The 19465-nt window shown below is 35.5% G+C and overlaps 2 protein-coding genes across 2 annotated transcripts in view; one reads left to right on the plus strand and one right to left on the minus strand.

Annotated features, from left to right (window-relative positions):
• LOC137083179 (uncharacterized) overlaps positions 1-19465 on the minus strand; it is a 172377-nt gene that overhangs the window by 78838 nt on the left and 74074 nt on the right. The window lies entirely within an intron of this gene.
• Positions 1-19465, plus strand: part of smchd1 (structural maintenance of chromosomes flexible hinge domain containing 1) — a 106162-nt gene that overhangs the window by 63837 nt on the left and 22860 nt on the right. Inside the window, exons 30-39 of the mRNA XM_067422933.1 lie at positions 4304-4465; positions 4536-4664; positions 5029-5108; positions 7036-7193; positions 7277-7392; positions 9126-9187; positions 11041-11128; positions 11225-11356; positions 18407-18553; positions 19138-19264. Of these exons, the coding sequence (XP_067279034.1) occupies positions 4304-4465; positions 4536-4664; positions 5029-5108; positions 7036-7193; positions 7277-7392; positions 9126-9187; positions 11041-11128; positions 11225-11356; positions 18407-18553; positions 19138-19264 (1201 nt within the window). The remainder of the gene's footprint in view (positions 1-4303; positions 4466-4535; positions 4665-5028; positions 5109-7035; positions 7194-7276; positions 7393-9125; positions 9188-11040; positions 11129-11224; positions 11357-18406; positions 18554-19137; positions 19265-19465) is intronic.

A 19465-nucleotide genomic window follows, 5' to 3' on the forward strand; every position in this document is an offset into this window, starting at 1 on the left:
ACACAACCTGTTTATTTTTAATTTTTTATACCAAACCAAACAAAACGTTAATGCCCTGGCAGCAGTGTTGGGAACGTTACTTTAAAAAAGTAATTAGTTACAGTTACTCACTATTTGTTCCAAAAAGTAACTGAGTTAGTAACTGAATTACTCTATAATAAAAGTAACTCGTTACCAGGGAAAGTAACTATTTTCGTTACTGTACAAAAAAAAGTTGCTGTCATATTATTTAGATTTTTTTTTTAACCAGTTTTCACAAGTCAGTTGAAATGAGTAGAACAGACAAGTGTTTATATCTATTTTTTAAATGTTCAAATATGTAAAATAACTTGGATGTCTTAATATTAAATGTTAAATGAATGAAATGGACACTAAAAAGAATAAATTATTATTATAAAACATTGTACACTAATCTACATTATTTTAATGTTGCTGTGGGACAATGTGGGGACACCTATCAAATTCAATACATTATTGTAAATATCAGTACAATAGTGACCCCAACTGGCCATCACATAAATCTAAAAATAAATGATGCTCCTTAAAGCCCCACCTGGCTACTTTTGCTCTCGGGGTCCCCCTACAGTTTGGAAAAAATAATGTCCTCAACTACTGTCGTAAGAGCTGTCATCCTACAACAGGGGATGCCATCGCGCGTGCATTTGTTGACATGACAACCCTGATAGCCCTGAACTAGTGATGCGTGGGTCGTCTCATAACCCGCGGACCCCGTATGTCTATTTAATGATCGCGGGTGCGCGGCGGGTTGTAAAAATATATACAGTGGTGTGGTGCGGGCCAAATAACTTCATAAAAGCGTCCCGCGGGTCGGTGCAGCACTAACAGTTCCCCTGAACACTGCAAGAGGAGTTCTTCTGGCGTCGCGTGTGAAATGTCTTCATGCCAGGTAACGTTACAGTCAGTGGCATGTTTCAGCATGTCATATGAATATAATTTCATGGGTTTTATTTTTTCAAACGCCAAATAATCAGGATGCTCACGTTTACAAGCCAGCGTCATTATAGTAGTCTATTGGTTACCGTTTTACAGAATCTATATGATACTTCAGTTCAATGTTTGAGTGGTAGCTCACCGTAACAAGCATGACAGCATCGGTCGGGCACGCCTCCTTCAGCTCACGCCGACGAGCAAACGCTGGTCTAATGCTGATCCTCGTCCTGCCTTTAATCACATCACTTTTTCATTTCCTCTTATTGCTTTCCTCCAACAAAACCTTTTCTTTCTTATTTGTCTCTGCTGCTCAGGACATGACTATATTATCCGACGAACAAAGTTGGGCTCGCACGTCCGAATGTAAGGAAGTGTGTGTGTTGGTGGAAGTGCCGTATATGCCGTAAAGCAGTCGAATTTTGTAGTTCTTTTTTTTTCTCGGGTTACTACCCGAAACCCGAAGTTTAAAAGTACGATTAAAAACGATACAGACCCCATCAGGCTATGGCAGACGTGTCATTCAACCTATTGTAAGTCGATTTATCATCACAAGAGTCTTAAAAAATATATTATGAAGGTTGAAAAGTTACCTAGTGCTGCTTTAAGAAAAGTATACAAAAAAATAGAAAATTATAATAATAATAAAAAAATATATTAGCCTAATTTACATGGACTCTTTGTAGTGCACATTAAAATTCTAAAACTGTCTCACAACTGGTAAACATACTGTAGCCTGCTTGAAGTATTTTCTTACTCACAAAAGTAAATAGTTATCAAGAAGTGCTCTCAAGTCTTGTTTGTATGGCGGGCTTACCCACTTTCTCGCGACAACCTAGCTTTGGTGTCTTTAATGTCGTGGCTCTGTCTAATCCTTTGGTAGTGGAGCTCACGTTATCAATTGCGTTTACCGACAAGGAGAGACTCTTCTGGGCATAAGTTGCACGTTACATAAACATTCATACCTTTCACCTCAACGAGGGAAAAGTAGCGCTTATACTTCCAGTTTGCGAAAGCTACCTTTGAAGTCATTGGACATGCCATCGCTCTGACTTCTGGTAACTGGTTGCATGCGCACGTGCGTGTCTCACGCACACACACAGTCACACACACAGCTGCAGGTCCGCTGACAGAGCGTGCGCCTGTTCGGATGAAAACCGCTTCAGTGAGCTTAATTATAGTAACGGCGCATTTTATTCTCAGTAACGGCGTTGTTACGGGGGAAACAGTAATTCGTTTGATTACTCGTTACTGAAAATATCAACGTCATTAGTAACGCCGTTTATCTATAACGCCGTTATTCCCATCACTGCCTGGCAGTGACGACAAGTTTTGGTTTTATATTTAATTTGATTAAATTAATGTATAAGTTGATATTTACAAGAAATATTGTAACCGTTACTAATTTTTTACTGCTGTAAAAAAATAAAAAAAATAAAAAAACATTTGTTTAAAGTGTTTGCAAACCATGTTATTGCACTTTTGTTCATATAGCAGCATTTTAAAAATAAAAGTATGCAGTACACTACTTTTTGTATTCATTCTTGAATTTTGCGCATACTGCGAATAATCACAGAAACATTTTAATCATTGCCCAGCGCATATATATTTTTCAGTCACTTTCCCTAGTGATTGTTTTATTACATCTTAAGACTTAAATGGGTACTTCAGCGCTGGGAAGAGGAATCTGTATTTAAACTGGGTCATTAATGTAGTAGAAATGTGATATTATTTTTTAAATTTGGTGCTTTCTAGACTAAGAAAAGACAGAAAATGTATTTGTCTCATGGGGATGAAAAACAACAATTCCCAGAATGCTTCGCTGCCCTACGAGGCCACTCCCAAAGCCACCGCTACTGAATCACTGGATCAATTTCCCACTGCGTTTATTTTCATAAAATCAGTTTAGTTAGAGAACAGACACTAAAATTAAAAACTGAACGTATGTGTTCAATGTGATTTAGCCGCTGAGGGAGTGTCACAGCACAAACGCTGCAGGACTCAGCTTACATTCACCGTGATGAATGAGCTGAATGAGCTCTCGTGATGAAAGCAGAGGAAAACGCGTCCGCGGCATACATTCACAGCGCGTGTTTAGTCTGGCGCGTAATTTTCATAGGAATTCATTTGAGAAGTTGAAACACTTACTTTTCGCCGCTCTGTTTACATGAATGCCTGCAGCTGCCCTAGCTGAGCTGTGAGTGTGATCTCCCATCCCCCATGAGTGAGTTTAAAACATGCGGAAATAGCTCCCTCTGCTGGCTGTAGTCTTTAACCTCTGGCCAAAGATTCCTCCGATGACGCAAATTGACGATATTTGCGTCATCTGAGAAATTTTTCTAGAAATAAAATGCATAAATCTCTTGTCTCAGGGGGATATGAGTGGGAGGAGCACGATCATTCATTATACTTCAGGGTTTCTACTGATACTAAGCCATATGCTAATCGCTGAAGTAATCCTTTAATTATTTGAATACCTCGGAGTTACCTCTGAGTACAGTAATGAAGAAAACATTTTTTTTTGCCAGATGTCACCTTGTAAAATTATATATTTGTCTTGAAGTTCAGTCATAGAAACTTCTATATGGCATCTGTTCTTGCCAGTCAATCATGTGTACAGATCATGTCTACATATCACAGAATTATTTTTTAAATTATTTTATGCCTTCATTTGATTACTATATACATTTGTATTGAATCATAAATCTAGACAAATTAATAGGAAAAATGTTATTTATTTATTTTTTAAAACTATTGAGCCCCTTTATTGTAAAAAAAAAATAAAAATACATTGTTAAAGTTTTCAATACGTGGTTTTTGATTATTACATTTTTTTTAAATCATTAAAACGGAATCCAAAAATATATATATTTTTTTTATATTTTTGGGTTTCCAAGAACAAGTCCTATCTATTTAAAGGGGCCAATCCTGATATTTCTAAAACTTTTGCTGAACTCACAATTAAATAACATGTTTTAAATCAGAAACTGAATTAGACATCCATCTGTCCTATAAATGTTGTTTCTTTTACTCAAATAGTGTTAAAAGAAAGAAGCTTATTTTTCAGACGGGAGCAGCAAATTCACATGTGCAGTCCAAAGCAGAGCGTCTCAAAAAACACATTTCTATAGCAACCGGAAGCTTCTAATGCAGCTGCAGTAACCAATTGATTGACTCTTTATTTAGAAGGCAGTATTTATTCCATCATGTTGCGTGTTGCACTTTCTCACATTCATTATGTATAAAGTCTTAATAAATCTAAACAAACTGAATCCAGAAAAAGGGGTAGGCCTATCACTTAGCAAATTTCATGTTAGCCTTTTCCTTTTTTTTATTTTTGTATGCCTTTTTGCAGGCTAATACTGGAAGAATTTCCGTATGCAGAGTCCGATTCACGGCAGGATCTCTTGGCCCAAGAGAGTTGTGCTTAAGGTATCAGGACATGAAGGAATTTGTGCGAATTGAAGTTACTGCGGGAACTCCGGCAAAGATAATTCTACTGGAGAAGCCAGAGATGGTATGTAATGCATTAAAAATGTAATAAAATTCATGGGTAAGAATATTTAGAATAAAGCTTGTGTCTTTAGCCTTTCCAGGTCATGAATGGCCATGGCTTGGACACACCATTGGTCATGCAGCTGTGTGATCAATGGGGAAATCCTTCACCAGACCAGCGGTTTGTGATTGTGATGAAGACTCTGTCCTCACAGTTGAAGGTACAATTGAGGGAAGGGAAAGGATTTGTCGACAAATTTTTCTTATAATTTGTTTTTTTTTTTCTGAACAAACTATATTCAACAGAGGTGACTAAACTAAAATGCCAAAAGATACAAAATTGTATCACCTCTGTTGATAACTACAGTAATTTATATAATGAACAATCAAATACAAATACTTTAGAACATTTTAGTTGAAAATACGGGCTCCAAAGTACAAACTTAATGCAACAAAAAATAAATGCACCTTTGATCACTGACATACAATTCACAATTTCTGATCACTGAAACCCGTTAGTTTTTTACATAAGAGCAACTACTGTAAGGTGATGCAATTTTGAATCTTTTTCTTTTTCTCTTTTAGATAAAGTCCTCAGTGACGTCTCAGCCTGTAGATTCAGAAGGAAAAGCTTGCTTCATATTAGAAAGTATAAGTGGTCCAAAGTAAGTACATATTTATACGGTGATGTGTTGTTGCCACATATTTTTTTTCCAGTCAATTATGTCTTAATAACGTGAGATGTCATTTTGACAACATCTTTTCTCGCAATAATGAGATGTTGTTAACATAATTTTCTTAATAAGGACATATGTATATGCTGTAAAATATGCTTTTATCGACATAAGAGTATTTATATAGCCATATGTTCCTTTGTCACACACGTAAAATCTTCCTCATACTGCTCATGATTAGCATCAGTGGCGTAACTTTAACCTAGTAATGACGGACTCTGGTGCAGCCACAAATAGCATAACTGTCTGTAGGCCAACTGTAATTAAGACATGTAATATATTCAAGAAATTTGTTAAAAACAGAAAGACACTAATTTCAGCATTACTCAAAGGCAGCAGAAACAGGCCAGTTGGTTTGGTAAGCACATCAATCCATTCCCAACGTTCTTGGTTTGCTTCTTATTTATTAAATATACAGGCAATTAGTTGATGAAATATTAATCAAAATTAAAATACAATTTATATAAAATGAAATTCACTTTAAAAAAAGACTATACAAAACAAAATTCAATGAAGTGGTCAAAATAATGTCTGTCGACATATTGTGCATCGTATGGTGTAGCCATCTAACTCATGCTGTTCACTTTTCATAATTAACAGATGAAATAAATTTAAAAAAAATTATAGAATAATATTTAAACATAGCCTAACTATGTGACTAAATAGGCTATGTCTTCTTTAACCCTCTAAAATTTTGGAAACTTTTTTTGGGCCATGGAACCCTCATGATTAGCCTCAGTGGCGTAACTATAACCAGGTAATGACGGACTCCAGTGCAGCCACAAATATCATCATGACTATCTATAGGCTTGAATTGTGGTGCACTCTTGAATAGAGCAGAATATTGAACGGAGGCCGGAGGATCACACCCACTCCGCTTTGCTCACATGCTCTCATATAGGCAATGTAGGGCTACTTATATATATTTATATATCGTCATCAGTAAAGGGTAGAGCGTGAATGATGCCGGGAATTTTACGCGGGTGGTGAGAGACGGACAGCAATAAAATAGCTGACTAGCCCCCTTAACTTAAATGATGGCAATACCTTCCAACCCCACGAGAAACAGTTACCGTCTGAATAGCTTCAGCCAACTCCTTCATCACTAACGAAGCAATCTGGAAAATCAAACTTTTCCCGAATTTACCCTGTTGGAGGGCCACAACATCATGGCCACCAACAAACCCCAGCAAAGACTGTTATTGCTCCAGGTTTAACTTCTGTATATTCGGCAGCGGTGCCACAATGCAATGAATGGTTTAGTTTGCATCTTTCTCCGCCGCCATTACTGAATTAAGTTACATCTCAAACTAGCGCTCGACATCAACGTCATCGTTCTCAGCCACTCCCTCTGTTCGCTGATTGGACCGGTAAAAATTTGTTCGGCGAAAACCTAAAACTACACAGCAGTCCCAGGAAGTCCCAAGGAAAATGAAAATTGAGCAGAAGTACGTAGGAGGGCAGAGCCAGACTAATAAATACCAGCATCTGCACCAAATTGGATATTTTTGCTCAGTTTGAGCCTCTGAATGAAATTTAAGAGTATGAGCTCCATATTCTCCTATGTCAGTGGTTCCACTTTTGGGTTGTCCTATAGCATGTTATATGAGCCATAAAAGCCTGATGTATCAAATATGATATTGAACATAAAAACATGTGCAAACGTTAAGTTTTTTTTGTTTTGTTTTTGTTTGTTTTTTGTTTGTACATTTTGTCCAAAGGCTTAGTTTATTTTATTTTAATAATTACTTTTTAAATGTTTAAATTTTATTTTTAATACTGCAATTGGTGAAAACTACACTGTTGTCCATCTCTCTCATTGTCTCTGTCTCTTTCTATCACTCTCTTTCTTTTATAGAGGGAAGCATAATTTAGAATTTAGGGGATCTTTTGGCAGGAAAGCCATTCCAGGGCCAATAATAAGGCTTAATGTGATCCCTGATCCCAACAAACCTGTTCAACTCTTTATCGAATATAACAGTGCTGCCACCTTATGTGCTGGAGACATTTTCCCAGGTGTGTGAATACACTGTAATGCCTATATTATATTGTAAAATTAGTAGAGTACTATGTGAATCACATTTTTCTGCTGCCTGAAGTATTTTCAGTGGTTGTGATGTCTGAGGAGGGCAGCCCGGTGAGAAACATCTGCCCTGCAAACCTTTCAATGCTTCTCTGGAAAGGTGAAACATCAGCGTCAGGTCCACCCTCGGCAGTGAGTGACTCTATTTTGTCTTTATTCTGGCACTTTACTAAAGCTACAAGTGTGAATTTCACAAAATTGGTCTAGATTTAAGCCAATTCTCACGATGGGCCTCATTCATTAAATACGAGCAGAATACATTTTTGTGTAAATTAGAATTAGAATAAAGCCATTCTGAAGTAATTTTTCAGAAAATTCATGAACATTTTAGTACTTTAAAAAACGTTAGTTGGTACAAAATAAATGTACACCTGGTCCCTACGTGTAAATGGTAGGACAAATACTACACCGACCAACCATCCTACTCGTACAATGAATGAACACCAATGGAGAACTTAATATTGCTGGTTACTGCATTTTAATATTCAGTAATATTCTTCAAAATAAGATGGCATATTTTGTATCATCATTGCAACCAAAGCATCTAGTTGAAAAAATGCTGCACCCCCAAAGTTCTCAATTGCCACCAGCTGGCTGTTTTCAGAAGAGTGCCTGACTTTTTTTTTTTTTTTTTTAACCTACTTATAGATGTTTTGGTGGACACACTTTGATTTAATATTTATTGTTAGGCTTATATGGCCGATTAGTCTTTTTTGCATTTATCCACTATACTGGAGACAATAATGAGAAGAGAGTCCAGAAGATGCCACAGCTTTCCTGGACACGCCATTTATGTAGTTATAATTCATGCATTATTATGCTAATTGTGGATGAGCGTGCATGCGCTCCATTCAGGAATGATTGGAATTCACTAACATACACACGTTTAAATATCAAAAAGTATGTTAACGAAACATTTGTGAATCGGGGGGAGAGTTTTCAGTTAAGTTAGTCAGAATTTAATCATATATTTACAAAAGTTTAATGAATGAGGTCCAATGTCTTTCATAACCATCTTAAGCTTTTCACCAGAGCTGTAAGTTTGTAACTTTTTTGTTGTTGTTGCTTCTTAATAAAATGTTATTTAAGTAACAATAAAATAATGTACTTTATGGGGATTTATGTGTTTAAACCTATATTTACCCCACCTAAGCTGCTATTTAGATGGTTATTATATCTTATTCATAGATACATTTCTCGTTTTCACCATCATTTGTTTAAGCAAATGCAAATCTCTGGAATTATTGTTGGCTGATTTGTTCAAATCTCGGTTTTATTTTTAGAAATTATAATACAATCATATATATATATATATATATATATATATATATATATATATATATATATATATATAATTGTTTTGTCATAGTTAGGTGTCTTAAAAATGTTGAAGTGTAATTTTAGCAGCAATGCAGTAACATCTGTAATAGAGTGTAAATCTTTTCCACTGGATGTTTTATAGACTCCCTCTTTCATTCCTATGTGTGTTTGTTCAGCATTGTGGCTATAATATAGATTTTATTTAGGACAAAATAATAAAATGCTTTGATAGGGAAGGTTCTTAACTAATTTCATTCATTTCCTTTGGTCGGTCAATTTTGACAGTGAGCAACATCAAATGAAATCAATTTTTTGGACAGCCCTGGTCAGAATTATTAGCACCCTTTGTAAATATGAACAAAGAAGTTTTGCTGTTCCTGTCGCTTAAGAATAAAATAGCAGAAAAACGTATGTGACAAGCCATCAGAACCGAGCCAAACCAAAAAAACGTGGTTAAAAACCAAGGTTTGTATTGAATCGTAGACTAACTGTATTGTTGCATTCCATAAGAAATTTGATTTTGAATGTTTTGTTTTATGTTTTAGGCCACTGCTCTGAAATGTAGTAAACGCAAGGACACTGAAAAGGACGAGTGTTTCTGCTTCAGGTAATAGATACAACTGGGCACTTTACATCTCATTAAAAGCCTGAAATAAGTATTTAACTTAATAGTATTTTATATATTTTATTAAATGAAAACAGTGAAACTGTTATTATTAGTAATAATATTTAAAAAACCTTTAGATAGACATGGATTAGTGGATGGATGGTTGGGTTAGAAAGTGTGTACAGTATTGTTCAAAATAATAGCAATACAATGTGACTAACCAGAATAATCAAGGTTTTTCGTATATTTTTTTATTGCTACGTGGCAAACAAGTTACCAGTAGGTTCAGTAGATTCTCAGAAAACAAATGAGACCCAGCATTCATGATATGCACGCTCTTAAGGCTGTGCAATTAGTTGAAAGGGGTGTGTTCAAAAAAATAGCAGTGTGGCATTCAATCACTGAGGTCATCAATTTTGTGAAGAAACAGGTGTGAATCAGGTGGCCCCTATTTAAGGATGAAGCCAACACTTGTTGAACATGCATTTGAAAGCTGAGGAAAATGGGTCGTTCAAGACATTGTTCAGAAGAACAGCGTACTTTGATTAAAAAGTTGATTAGAGAGGGGAAAACCTATAAAGAGGTGCAAAAATGATAGGCTGTTCAGCTAAAATGATCTCCAATGCCTTAAAATGGAGAGCAAAACCAGAGAGACGTGGAAGAAAACGGAAGACAACCATCAAAATGGATAGAAGAATAACCAGAATGGCAAAGGCTCAGCCAATGATCACCTCCAGGATGATCAAAGACAGTCTGGAGTTACCTGTAAGTACTGTGACAGTTAGAAGACGTCTGTGTGAAGCTAATCTATTTTCAAGAATCCCCTGCAAAGTCCCTCTGTTAAAAAAAAGGCATGTGCAGAAGAGGTTACAATTTGCCAAAGAACACATCAACTGGCCTAAAGAGAAATGGAGGAACATTTTGTGGACTGATGAGAGTAAAATTGTTCTTTTTGGGTCCAAGGGCCACAGGCAGTTTGTGAGACTACCCCCAAACTCTGAATTCAAGCCACAGTACACAGTGAAGACAGTGAAGCATGGAGGTGCAAGCATCATGATATGGGCATGTTTCTCCTACTATGGTGTTGGGCCTATTTATCGCATACCAGGGATCATGGATCAGTTTGCATATGTTAAAATACTTGGAAGAGGTCATGTTGCCCTATGCTGAAGAGGACATGCACTTGAAATGGTTGTTTCAACAAGACAATGACCCAAAACACACTAGTAAACGGGCAAAGTCTTGGTTCCAAACCAACAAAATTAATGTTATGGAGTGGCCAGCCCAATCTCCAGACCTTAATCCAATTGAGAACTTGTGGGGTGATATCAAAAATGCTGTTTCTGAAGCAAAACCAAGAAATGTGAATGAATTGTGGAATGTTGTTAAAGAATCATGGAGTGGAATAACAGCTGAGAGGTGCCACAAGTTGGTTGACTCCATGCCACACAGATGTCAAGCAGTTTTAAAAAACTGTGGTCATACAACTAAATATTAGTTTAGTGATTCACAGGATTGCTAAATCCCAGAAAAAAAAAAATGTTTGTACAAAATAGTTTTGAGTTTGTACAGTCAAAGGTAGACACTGCTATTTTTTTGAACACACCCCTTTCAACTAATTGCCCAATTGCACAGCCTTAAGAGCGTGCATATCATGAATGCTGGGTCTTGTTTGTTTTCTGACAATCTACTGAACCTACTGGTAACTTGTTTGCCACGTAGCAATAAAAAATATACTAAAAACCTTGATTATTCTGGTTAGTCACATTGTACTGCTATTATTTTGAACAATACTGTATACATACCATTTTTTCTGTACATATTTTTTTGTCATTGACCCGTATCTTTTTCAGGGATAAGCAGATTCCAGAGCTTGTAGGAAAGTATGTAGTCCAGTTTGTTTTGGCTTTGGACCAAACCAAACATCTGTGGAGCAAACAGGTGGGAACATACCATTTATTTAATCCAGTTTGTAGTATGCACTGCTTTATTACGGTTTCTTACTTTAGAATACTCACTTGTTTTTCTTTATCTTAGATTGCACTAAACGTTGTTCCAAATAAAGCAATGAAATTAGCACCTGAGACTCCACCTTCAACTCCTGTTGTCTCCAATAGTAACATTCGAGCCAATCGCACACTGCTCTCCAGCTTGAATCTGAAGATCATGGTGAGTTTCAGTTTCTTATACTGTTAACACATGATGTGATGTATAACACCACCTACTGCCTTTAGGAACCCAAAGCCCCTTGTTCCTTTTTGCTTTCAAATCAAATCTGAAAATAAATGATGGTGTTCATTTTTTTTTTGTTATTGTAATTTTTATTGTACAGGGTTCCCGCGGGGTCTTAAAAAGTCTTAAAAAGTCTTAAATTCAGAAAGTTACATTTAAGGCCTTAAAAAGTCTTATAAACGCCCAGATTTTCATCCTAGGTCTTAAATTTTATTTACCAAAGTCTTAAAACTTTTACTTCCGTTCAGAAACAAAACCTTTTAGTTTTCTTTACCCGACTGCTTCATGCATTTTTACTCCTTACACTTTTCCTTCAGCTTTTCAGAAAGCTGCGATTGGCAAACGGAAAGCAAGAAATTACCGTAATAAACCATATTTTGGCAAAAAGCGCTATTTGTCTTTAAGGATTTTTTTTAAGCGCGCCAAATGTTGAGGATTTACGGTCAAATAGCGCTTTAATATGCTGGCGCCAACACTCGCATTCTAATAGGGTTAAGCGTAATGTATTCTGATGTATTTGATCTGACTGGGTGGGCAGCTGTCAATCTCAGGCCCAACCGTAGATCCGCCCCTATCATAGGATGGTTGTTTTGTCTGGTATGCACTTGTGTCTACGCGCGTTTTCAAAGAACATGGGTCTTTGCACACTGAGTCCGATATTTTCGCATGCGTTTTTTCATATTCATGATCCGAAAAACTCGTCACGCACAGAGACCTTGCACACTGAGTCCGATGCTTATTAATGAATGTGTTACGGGGAAAAACGCAAAACAAGACAAAGTGACGTCTAGTGAGGATGATTTGTTTGTCCCGAGGAGATAATGGGTTCATCTAACGTTACTCCTGTGATCGCGTAGAGAGGAGAGTTTCCCTATCAAGCAGGATTATCCAGATCGACCGATTCAAAGTTGCAGTTTCAGTGGCTCAGTTTGATGCTTTGCTAGCGATACTGGAGACATATATAAAAGAAGACCACTAATTTCTGTGAATCAATTGATCCCGAACACCTGGCAGTATGTCTATGGATCCGATCACACACACACACACACACACACACACACAGACAGACAGACAGAGCTTTACAGACCCTTACGAAACAAAAATATATTGCACTATATTTGAAAATATCATGCAATATATTCACATATAACGTTATGGGATTTAATTTTTATATTTTCCAATATATTGCAATATATTGAAAGCGGCCATCATTTGTACATTTTCCAATATATTGCATGAATATATAATATATTTTATAATGCCATCAATATATTATTCCATATATTAAAATATATTTCAAGAAAATATATTGGTAAATATATTTTCCTTTCGTAAGGGGAGACTTGATGTGCTATAATTATAGCTGTGATATAATAATATTTGTTTAATCACATAAATGTCGCACACCTGTGTGTGATAGGTGCGTAGGAGAGCAGGACAAAAAAGTCCCATTATCATCAAATGAAAAGGAGAAGTCCCGCACACTATCAACTTGCAATTAATAATAATAATTGAATGCAATTGAGTGACGCAATTAAAAATGCAATTAAAATAATAATATTTGTAACATTTTTGCTAGAATAATATGTATGGTGGCTCTGAGTTGTCAAAACGTCTCAAAATGCGTTTTTACGGATGCGAAAACGCAGAAAATCGAACCTGTTCCAAATTTTTTTTTGACGGACGAAAGTTTCGGAGGCAGTGTGCAAGCGTGACTGACATAACGTGAGGTCGAATTTATTTTTGGAAGTGCGTAAATTATTATTCTAGCAAAAATACCACAAATAATATTATATCACAGCTATAATTATAGCACATCAAGTCTCTGTTAAGCTCTGTGTGTGTGTGTGTGTGTGTGTGTGTGTGTGTGTGTGTGTGTGTGTGTGATCGGATCCATAGACATACTGCCAGGTGTTCGGGATCAATTGATTCACGGAAATTAGTGGTCTTCTTTTTAATATGTGTCTCTCTCCAGTATCGCTAGCAAAGCATCAAACTGACACTTTTAATCGGTCGGTCTTGATCCCGCTTGATAAGGAGGGGAAACTCTACACGATCACAGGAGTCTCTCCACATCTCCTCAGGACAAACAAATTATCCTCACTAGACGTCACTTTGTCTTGTTTTGCGTTTTTATCCCCGTAACGCATTCATTAATACGCATCGGACTCAGTGTGCAAGATCTCTGTGCGTAACAAATTTTTCGGAATACGAAAAACTGCATGCGAAAATATTGGACTCAGTATTTTGATATCAGTTTCTGAGTTTATTTAATGTTTCTATAACTGAATCAATAAAAATAGAATGTTTGAGAGTTTCTCAGATCATTTATAATGCTTTTAGTAATGCGTCGTGTTGGTCTTAAATTTCACTCATAATGGTCTTAAAAGGTCTTAAAAAGGTCTTAAATTTAACTTACTGAAACCTGCAAGAACCCTGGTGTATTACTCTATCCTGAGCATTCATGTAATGTATTTCTGCAATGCATTTTTTCTGGCATTGCTGTTTTCTCAAATAACAATTTGATCAAATAAATTATCAATGACCCAAGCCAATCTCAAGGATCGGTATGGGGACCAATTTAAGTTTTTTTTTTTTTTTTTTGTAATTAATCACGACTCATTTTTTATATTGTAATAATTTTACATTGCATCTCCAAAATGGTGTAGAAACAACATAAAGTTGGTATATTTTAAATATTTGTTTAATTGCATCTTTTTATTAAGCACTATGAATGAAGGCCGATATTACTTGATACCAGTACCTATACTGATGTCTTTTTTAAATTTTAGCCATTAATTATAGTCATTCAACATACTCTAGTATAACTGAAAACTATACATTTTCACATTTAACAGGCTTTAAAAAAGATATATTTAAAGCTGCTGTCAGTAACTTTTTTGTGTTCAAGATTTTCAAAAATGTTATAATTATGAGAATGTACAACATTAATCCATTTTCCAAATCGTGTTTTTGTCTTTCCTTGAATCATTATGGTACACTTATAACAAGTGATTATATTGGGACTATTTTAGACCGGTCTGATAGAAACAGTCCCTGCGTGACTCGCCATAGACATAAACAGACAGGGTCCCCGCGGAGTCTTAAAAAGTCTTAAAAAGTATTAAATTTCAGAATCAAAATATAAGGCCTTAAAAAGTCTTAAATTCGCGGAAGCATTGCGTTCTAGGTCTTAAATCATGTTAAACAGGTCTTAATTTTCCTACGTCCATGTAACGCTACCTCATTGAAACGCTCTCACGTCCCGCAGCACGCGCGCACGTGTGTGTGTGTTTGTGTGTGTGTGTGTGTGTGTTTGTTCCGTGGTGTTTGTAGTTCTTTCTTTCGGTAGACCAACTATTGTTCGCTCTATTACAACTACAAATTAGGCAAGCATGCCACGTGTATTGCAGCCAATCAGCTTTCGTGTTATTGGTACAAGCCTCTTTCTGATCGTACCTCACAGACGCATAAAACGGATTTTATTCTTCAGCTGAGTCTGACGGTTCTTGCAGTTCCGCGATCGTGAACGCGAATCTTTCTCACCATCTTGCATTATGACCAAATAAAAGTATAATATACCCGATTGCACTAAATAGAGTTAATAACAGTGATGCAAACGCCGAACTCCGATGTCAGACTGTAACGTTATGTGTTTGCTGCCTGTCAGCGCTCGCGCGAGTGTATTGAATGTGTTATTTTTAGGCTCATTAGCCTAACGTTACTCTTGAACGATCAAATGTACACATTATGCATATGTCTATATCCTGATTTGAGTTAAAAATTTTGGGAACTGTCAGTAAGTACTGGATCTGGGCATTAAAGCTCTCAAAGTGAAAGCAAACTAATAGCTTAACAACAACACAAACGGGGAAAACAGCACTTACACTTAAAGGAACACTCCAACTATTTTAGAAATAGGGCTTATTCTACTTTGCTACATTTAGATATGTGGGGAAATGCATTTTAAGCTAAGCTAGCGGCGACCCTGCCAAACTAAAACAATGCATGCACTGAGACAAATGCATTTGCCCACATATCTAAATGGGGTTTATCCAAAAGAAGTTGAATAAGCCCTATTTCTAAAAACAGTGGAGTGTTCCTCTTTGTATGCATCTTTATGTTGTATTTATTTTTCCTATTGTCATTTGTTTATAAGTATATATTTTATTACTGACCGATTACTTGATTACGTAATTACTTAATAACGTTTTACTTATATTAAGCAATTGCTTATTGCTCTGGTTGGTCATATTTCCCACCCCAAGCGATCGTGTTATTAAAGATAGATAGTGCACTACTGGAACAGCCTTTTTTGTTTTTCTAATATGCCTACCAAACAAGATTCATGCATTTTGTTAGTTTTATTGCCATGTGTGATCATTGTGCATCTAACATAATAATATGGTTAATGTTGCATCCTAATTATGAAAAAATAAAAATGTATGAAAGTGACCACCACAATATATATATATATATATATATATATATATATATATATATATATATATATATTAGGGCTGGGTATCAATTCAGATGTTCAGATTCGATTCGATTTTGATTCACAAGTCCTCAAATCGATTCAATTTCGATTCTCAATTCGATTTTCGATTCAACTCAAATGAATATAGATTTAATACAAATACTATAGGTATTTATAAAAAAGAACAGTGAACATGAATGTGTAATTAAAAAGAAATGAAGAGCCACAATCATGTATGTTAAACTTTTTATTTTAGGTACACCTGAGTACATTAAAACAGAACACATTTCTATATTTCAAATCCATACAATTGTTAAATACAATTTTGATGCAACTTTATTTAAAAAAAAAAATATCTGAGAAGTATTTTATGGATGTTTTGATATATTTATTCTAAAACATAAAAATCTAGGATATTGGATGTTTTTTTATAGCAATTTTCAGTACACGACAAGCTTTTCTTGCAATTTTGCTGCTCGTGTGCAAATTTACTTTTCATACATGAGAAATGCGTTCATAATTTTTTTAGTCTATGGGTGAGTAGTTGTCGTGGTAACAGACAACAATACCTTAACTGACTTAAGTTGACTGTGGACTAACTATTATTAGAGGAAATCTGTTTATAATATAAGCTATTAGGGTTTGAATCATTATAATTTGAATATGTCTATAATGGCTAACGTACATGCTTAAGTGACTGCTCAAGTTTAATCCTAATGCAAGGCAAGCATTCGCGTGTATGTAATTATTTTTAGCAGTTGTGTGCTCGGCTGTGTGTGTGTTGTCACATCAAATGGTTCAGCATATTTTTAGTATTACTACAGTATTTCACCTCAGCATTATAAAAGGCGACAATGCACCGGAAGCTGCCATTTAAACACTGAATGGATAAATGATATGCGCCTCTTGCTCCTTTGTAAGATCACGCAAGGCAAATGGGTGACATCTAGTGGAGAAGACTAGTAATTAGATTTACGTTAAGCTTATGTTCAATGTTAGCGGAAATAAATATTTTAAAAAATCGATTCATGGCCTTTGAGACTTGATTCTGAATCGACTAGATTTTAAAAACCGATTAATTGCAAAATCGATTTTTTTTGCCCAGCCCTAATATATATATATATATATATATATATATATATATATATATATATATATATATATATATATATATATATATATATATATATATATGCTAATCCTGGTGGGATTGAGCTATGAATAATAAGTTCACTAATACTTTGTTCAATTTAAAATAAATTAAATAATATAAGTTTAGGTAATTGAGTGATTCTGGATTTCTTATGCATGTTTTTTTATTGCGCAATATAGGTCTTAAATTTTATTCATAATGGTCTTAAAAAGGTCTTAAAAAGTCTTAAATTTGACGTGGTAAAACCTGCAGATACCCTGAACAGAGAGAAGAAGCTCTGTCTGCATTTTTCTTCGCAAAATGTTATGGACTGCAGCTTTAAGTGAACTTAAAACAATCTTCACATAAACCCATTGTAATAAATTACATATTTAACTTTGCCTTTAATATATCAAGGCTCAGCAGTTTTTTTCCATTTAGGCTTCAGATTCCAGTTCAGATATTAACCGGCCCAGTTAAAATACACAAATAATAATTTTTTTCATTGTTTTTGACCCTTGTAAAAACAGTGCTTTATGATTTTCAAGGTAGGTCTAACAGGTAAATATGCAGAAATTGAATAATCAAACACTGCAGTCTTTACTGCATAATTATACATTGAATATAGTTTAATCCTTATTAAAGCTACAAAAGTTATTCAGTCAAGAGCAGTGAGTGATTTTCTCTTTGTCTTGTTCTTTGATTTACATTAATCACAGACAGCAGCAGGTTTATTAGGCTGCTGTCACTTTAAGAACTGCCGCACATGATGCAGATCTGAACCGCATCCTAACTCTTTACATTCATTTAACACTTTTTTAACTCATTTAAGGCTGTGCTTACAAGGAAACTCAAATTTTTATATAATTGTATGTATTTTTTTGTTTTTGAGAACTGGCACTCTGTCTTATGCAGTATTATGTGCATGCCTTTCTATTGTTTGTTAAGAGAGAGACGCTTCAGTACAGATTTGAGTTATTTTATTTTTTTGCATGTTTTGCATGGTTAGCACATTAGCACTTAAATGAATGATCACATACTTTAGCGCAGCCAACGTATGATGTGTCTTTAAATATGTATCTGTAGTAAGTGTTGTATTGGGACAAGTCCGTCCTGATCGATGCCCCCTTTTTACATTTGGGCCCCTGAAAAAAATCTCTGTACAACATATATCAGTATACATTGGAATGTCTTTGTTATTATAACAACTTTAATGTACTTGAAGTGCACATCAAGATACAAGTATCAGATCAGGACTCTGTACGGGCAGATACTCAATATTTAATTACTCGGATCGGGGTCACAATCTTAATCGGGACCTCCCTTAATTAAGCAACAGGCCTACATTTGTGTGTTTGCTTCTTTTTTGCAGGACCAATACGATAACGCTGCTGGTGAAGGTATAAATGGAAAAGTGGTGGTTACAGTGAAAGGCACAGAAGACATGGTGGTTCCTTTGTTTGAGAATGGAGATAAAAGTTTGTCATACAGCCTTACTAATGGGGAGACTCTCATTACTGTGAGTGTGTGTTTGTATATACTTTATTAAATTAGTGTTTTTATTTTATACAATAGTCTTACAAGAAGTATTTTTGTTTAATACCATTTTTGTCATTTCATTTAATTTCCAGGGCAATATTTCAGATGTTTATTCTTTATTTTAATGAACAAAAAAGCTTTTTTAAATAGTTTTCGTTAACCTTGTATAAATGGTGATACATTTGCTTGGAGTTGACTTGAATTAAGGAAAAAGCATTGAAAATAAAATAAGGTTAAAAGCATACATTTTTGTTAAACATTTGGAAATACCTAATTTGTTACTGTGATTTTATTGTAATATTTGATTTTTAAATGCAGAAGAACATATAAAGTCTTTCAATTTTATTTTGCATGTTAAAGCTCACAGCTTTGTGATGTTTGCCAATGTTCGCATATACACACACAAATTTATGATTTTCAGATGAAGCATTCGTTTAAATGATCCTTTTTCCTAATACTGGTTATTAAAGCAGCCTAAACATGATTCTGGACCAGTTTAAAAGAAAAACCTATGCTGTTCACTGGTCACTGTTGGTAAATGGGTGTTATTGTTTTGTCCTGTAGGATTTGGTTCTTTTGGAGAACAGTCCTGGTTTGGATGGAGCTGAATACATTCTCCAGTTCCATCCTGAGATTCAGCAGACTAGCATTACCATCGCTCCATACAGCCTGCCTTTCAGATTCTGCAATGGTTAGTCAGCAGACAAAATCTATATTAAAGCTGCAGTAGTTAATTTTTAGAAAACGTTGACTTAGCCTGAACAAGCACAACTCACAGGTCACTCCCCCTTGCTCTCTGCTTCGCTGCAGCCCTCCCTCTACAGCTCCTCCCCCATCGCAACGGAGCCTGCCGTAAACACGCAGGCCCACCGATGACGGCGGATAAACCGTT

This window comes from Pseudorasbora parva, chromosome 1 (genome assembly GCF_024679245.1).
Source record: "Pseudorasbora parva isolate DD20220531a chromosome 1, ASM2467924v1, whole genome shotgun sequence".
Classification (NCBI taxonomy): Eukaryota; Metazoa; Chordata; class Actinopteri; order Cypriniformes; family Gobionidae; genus Pseudorasbora; species Pseudorasbora parva.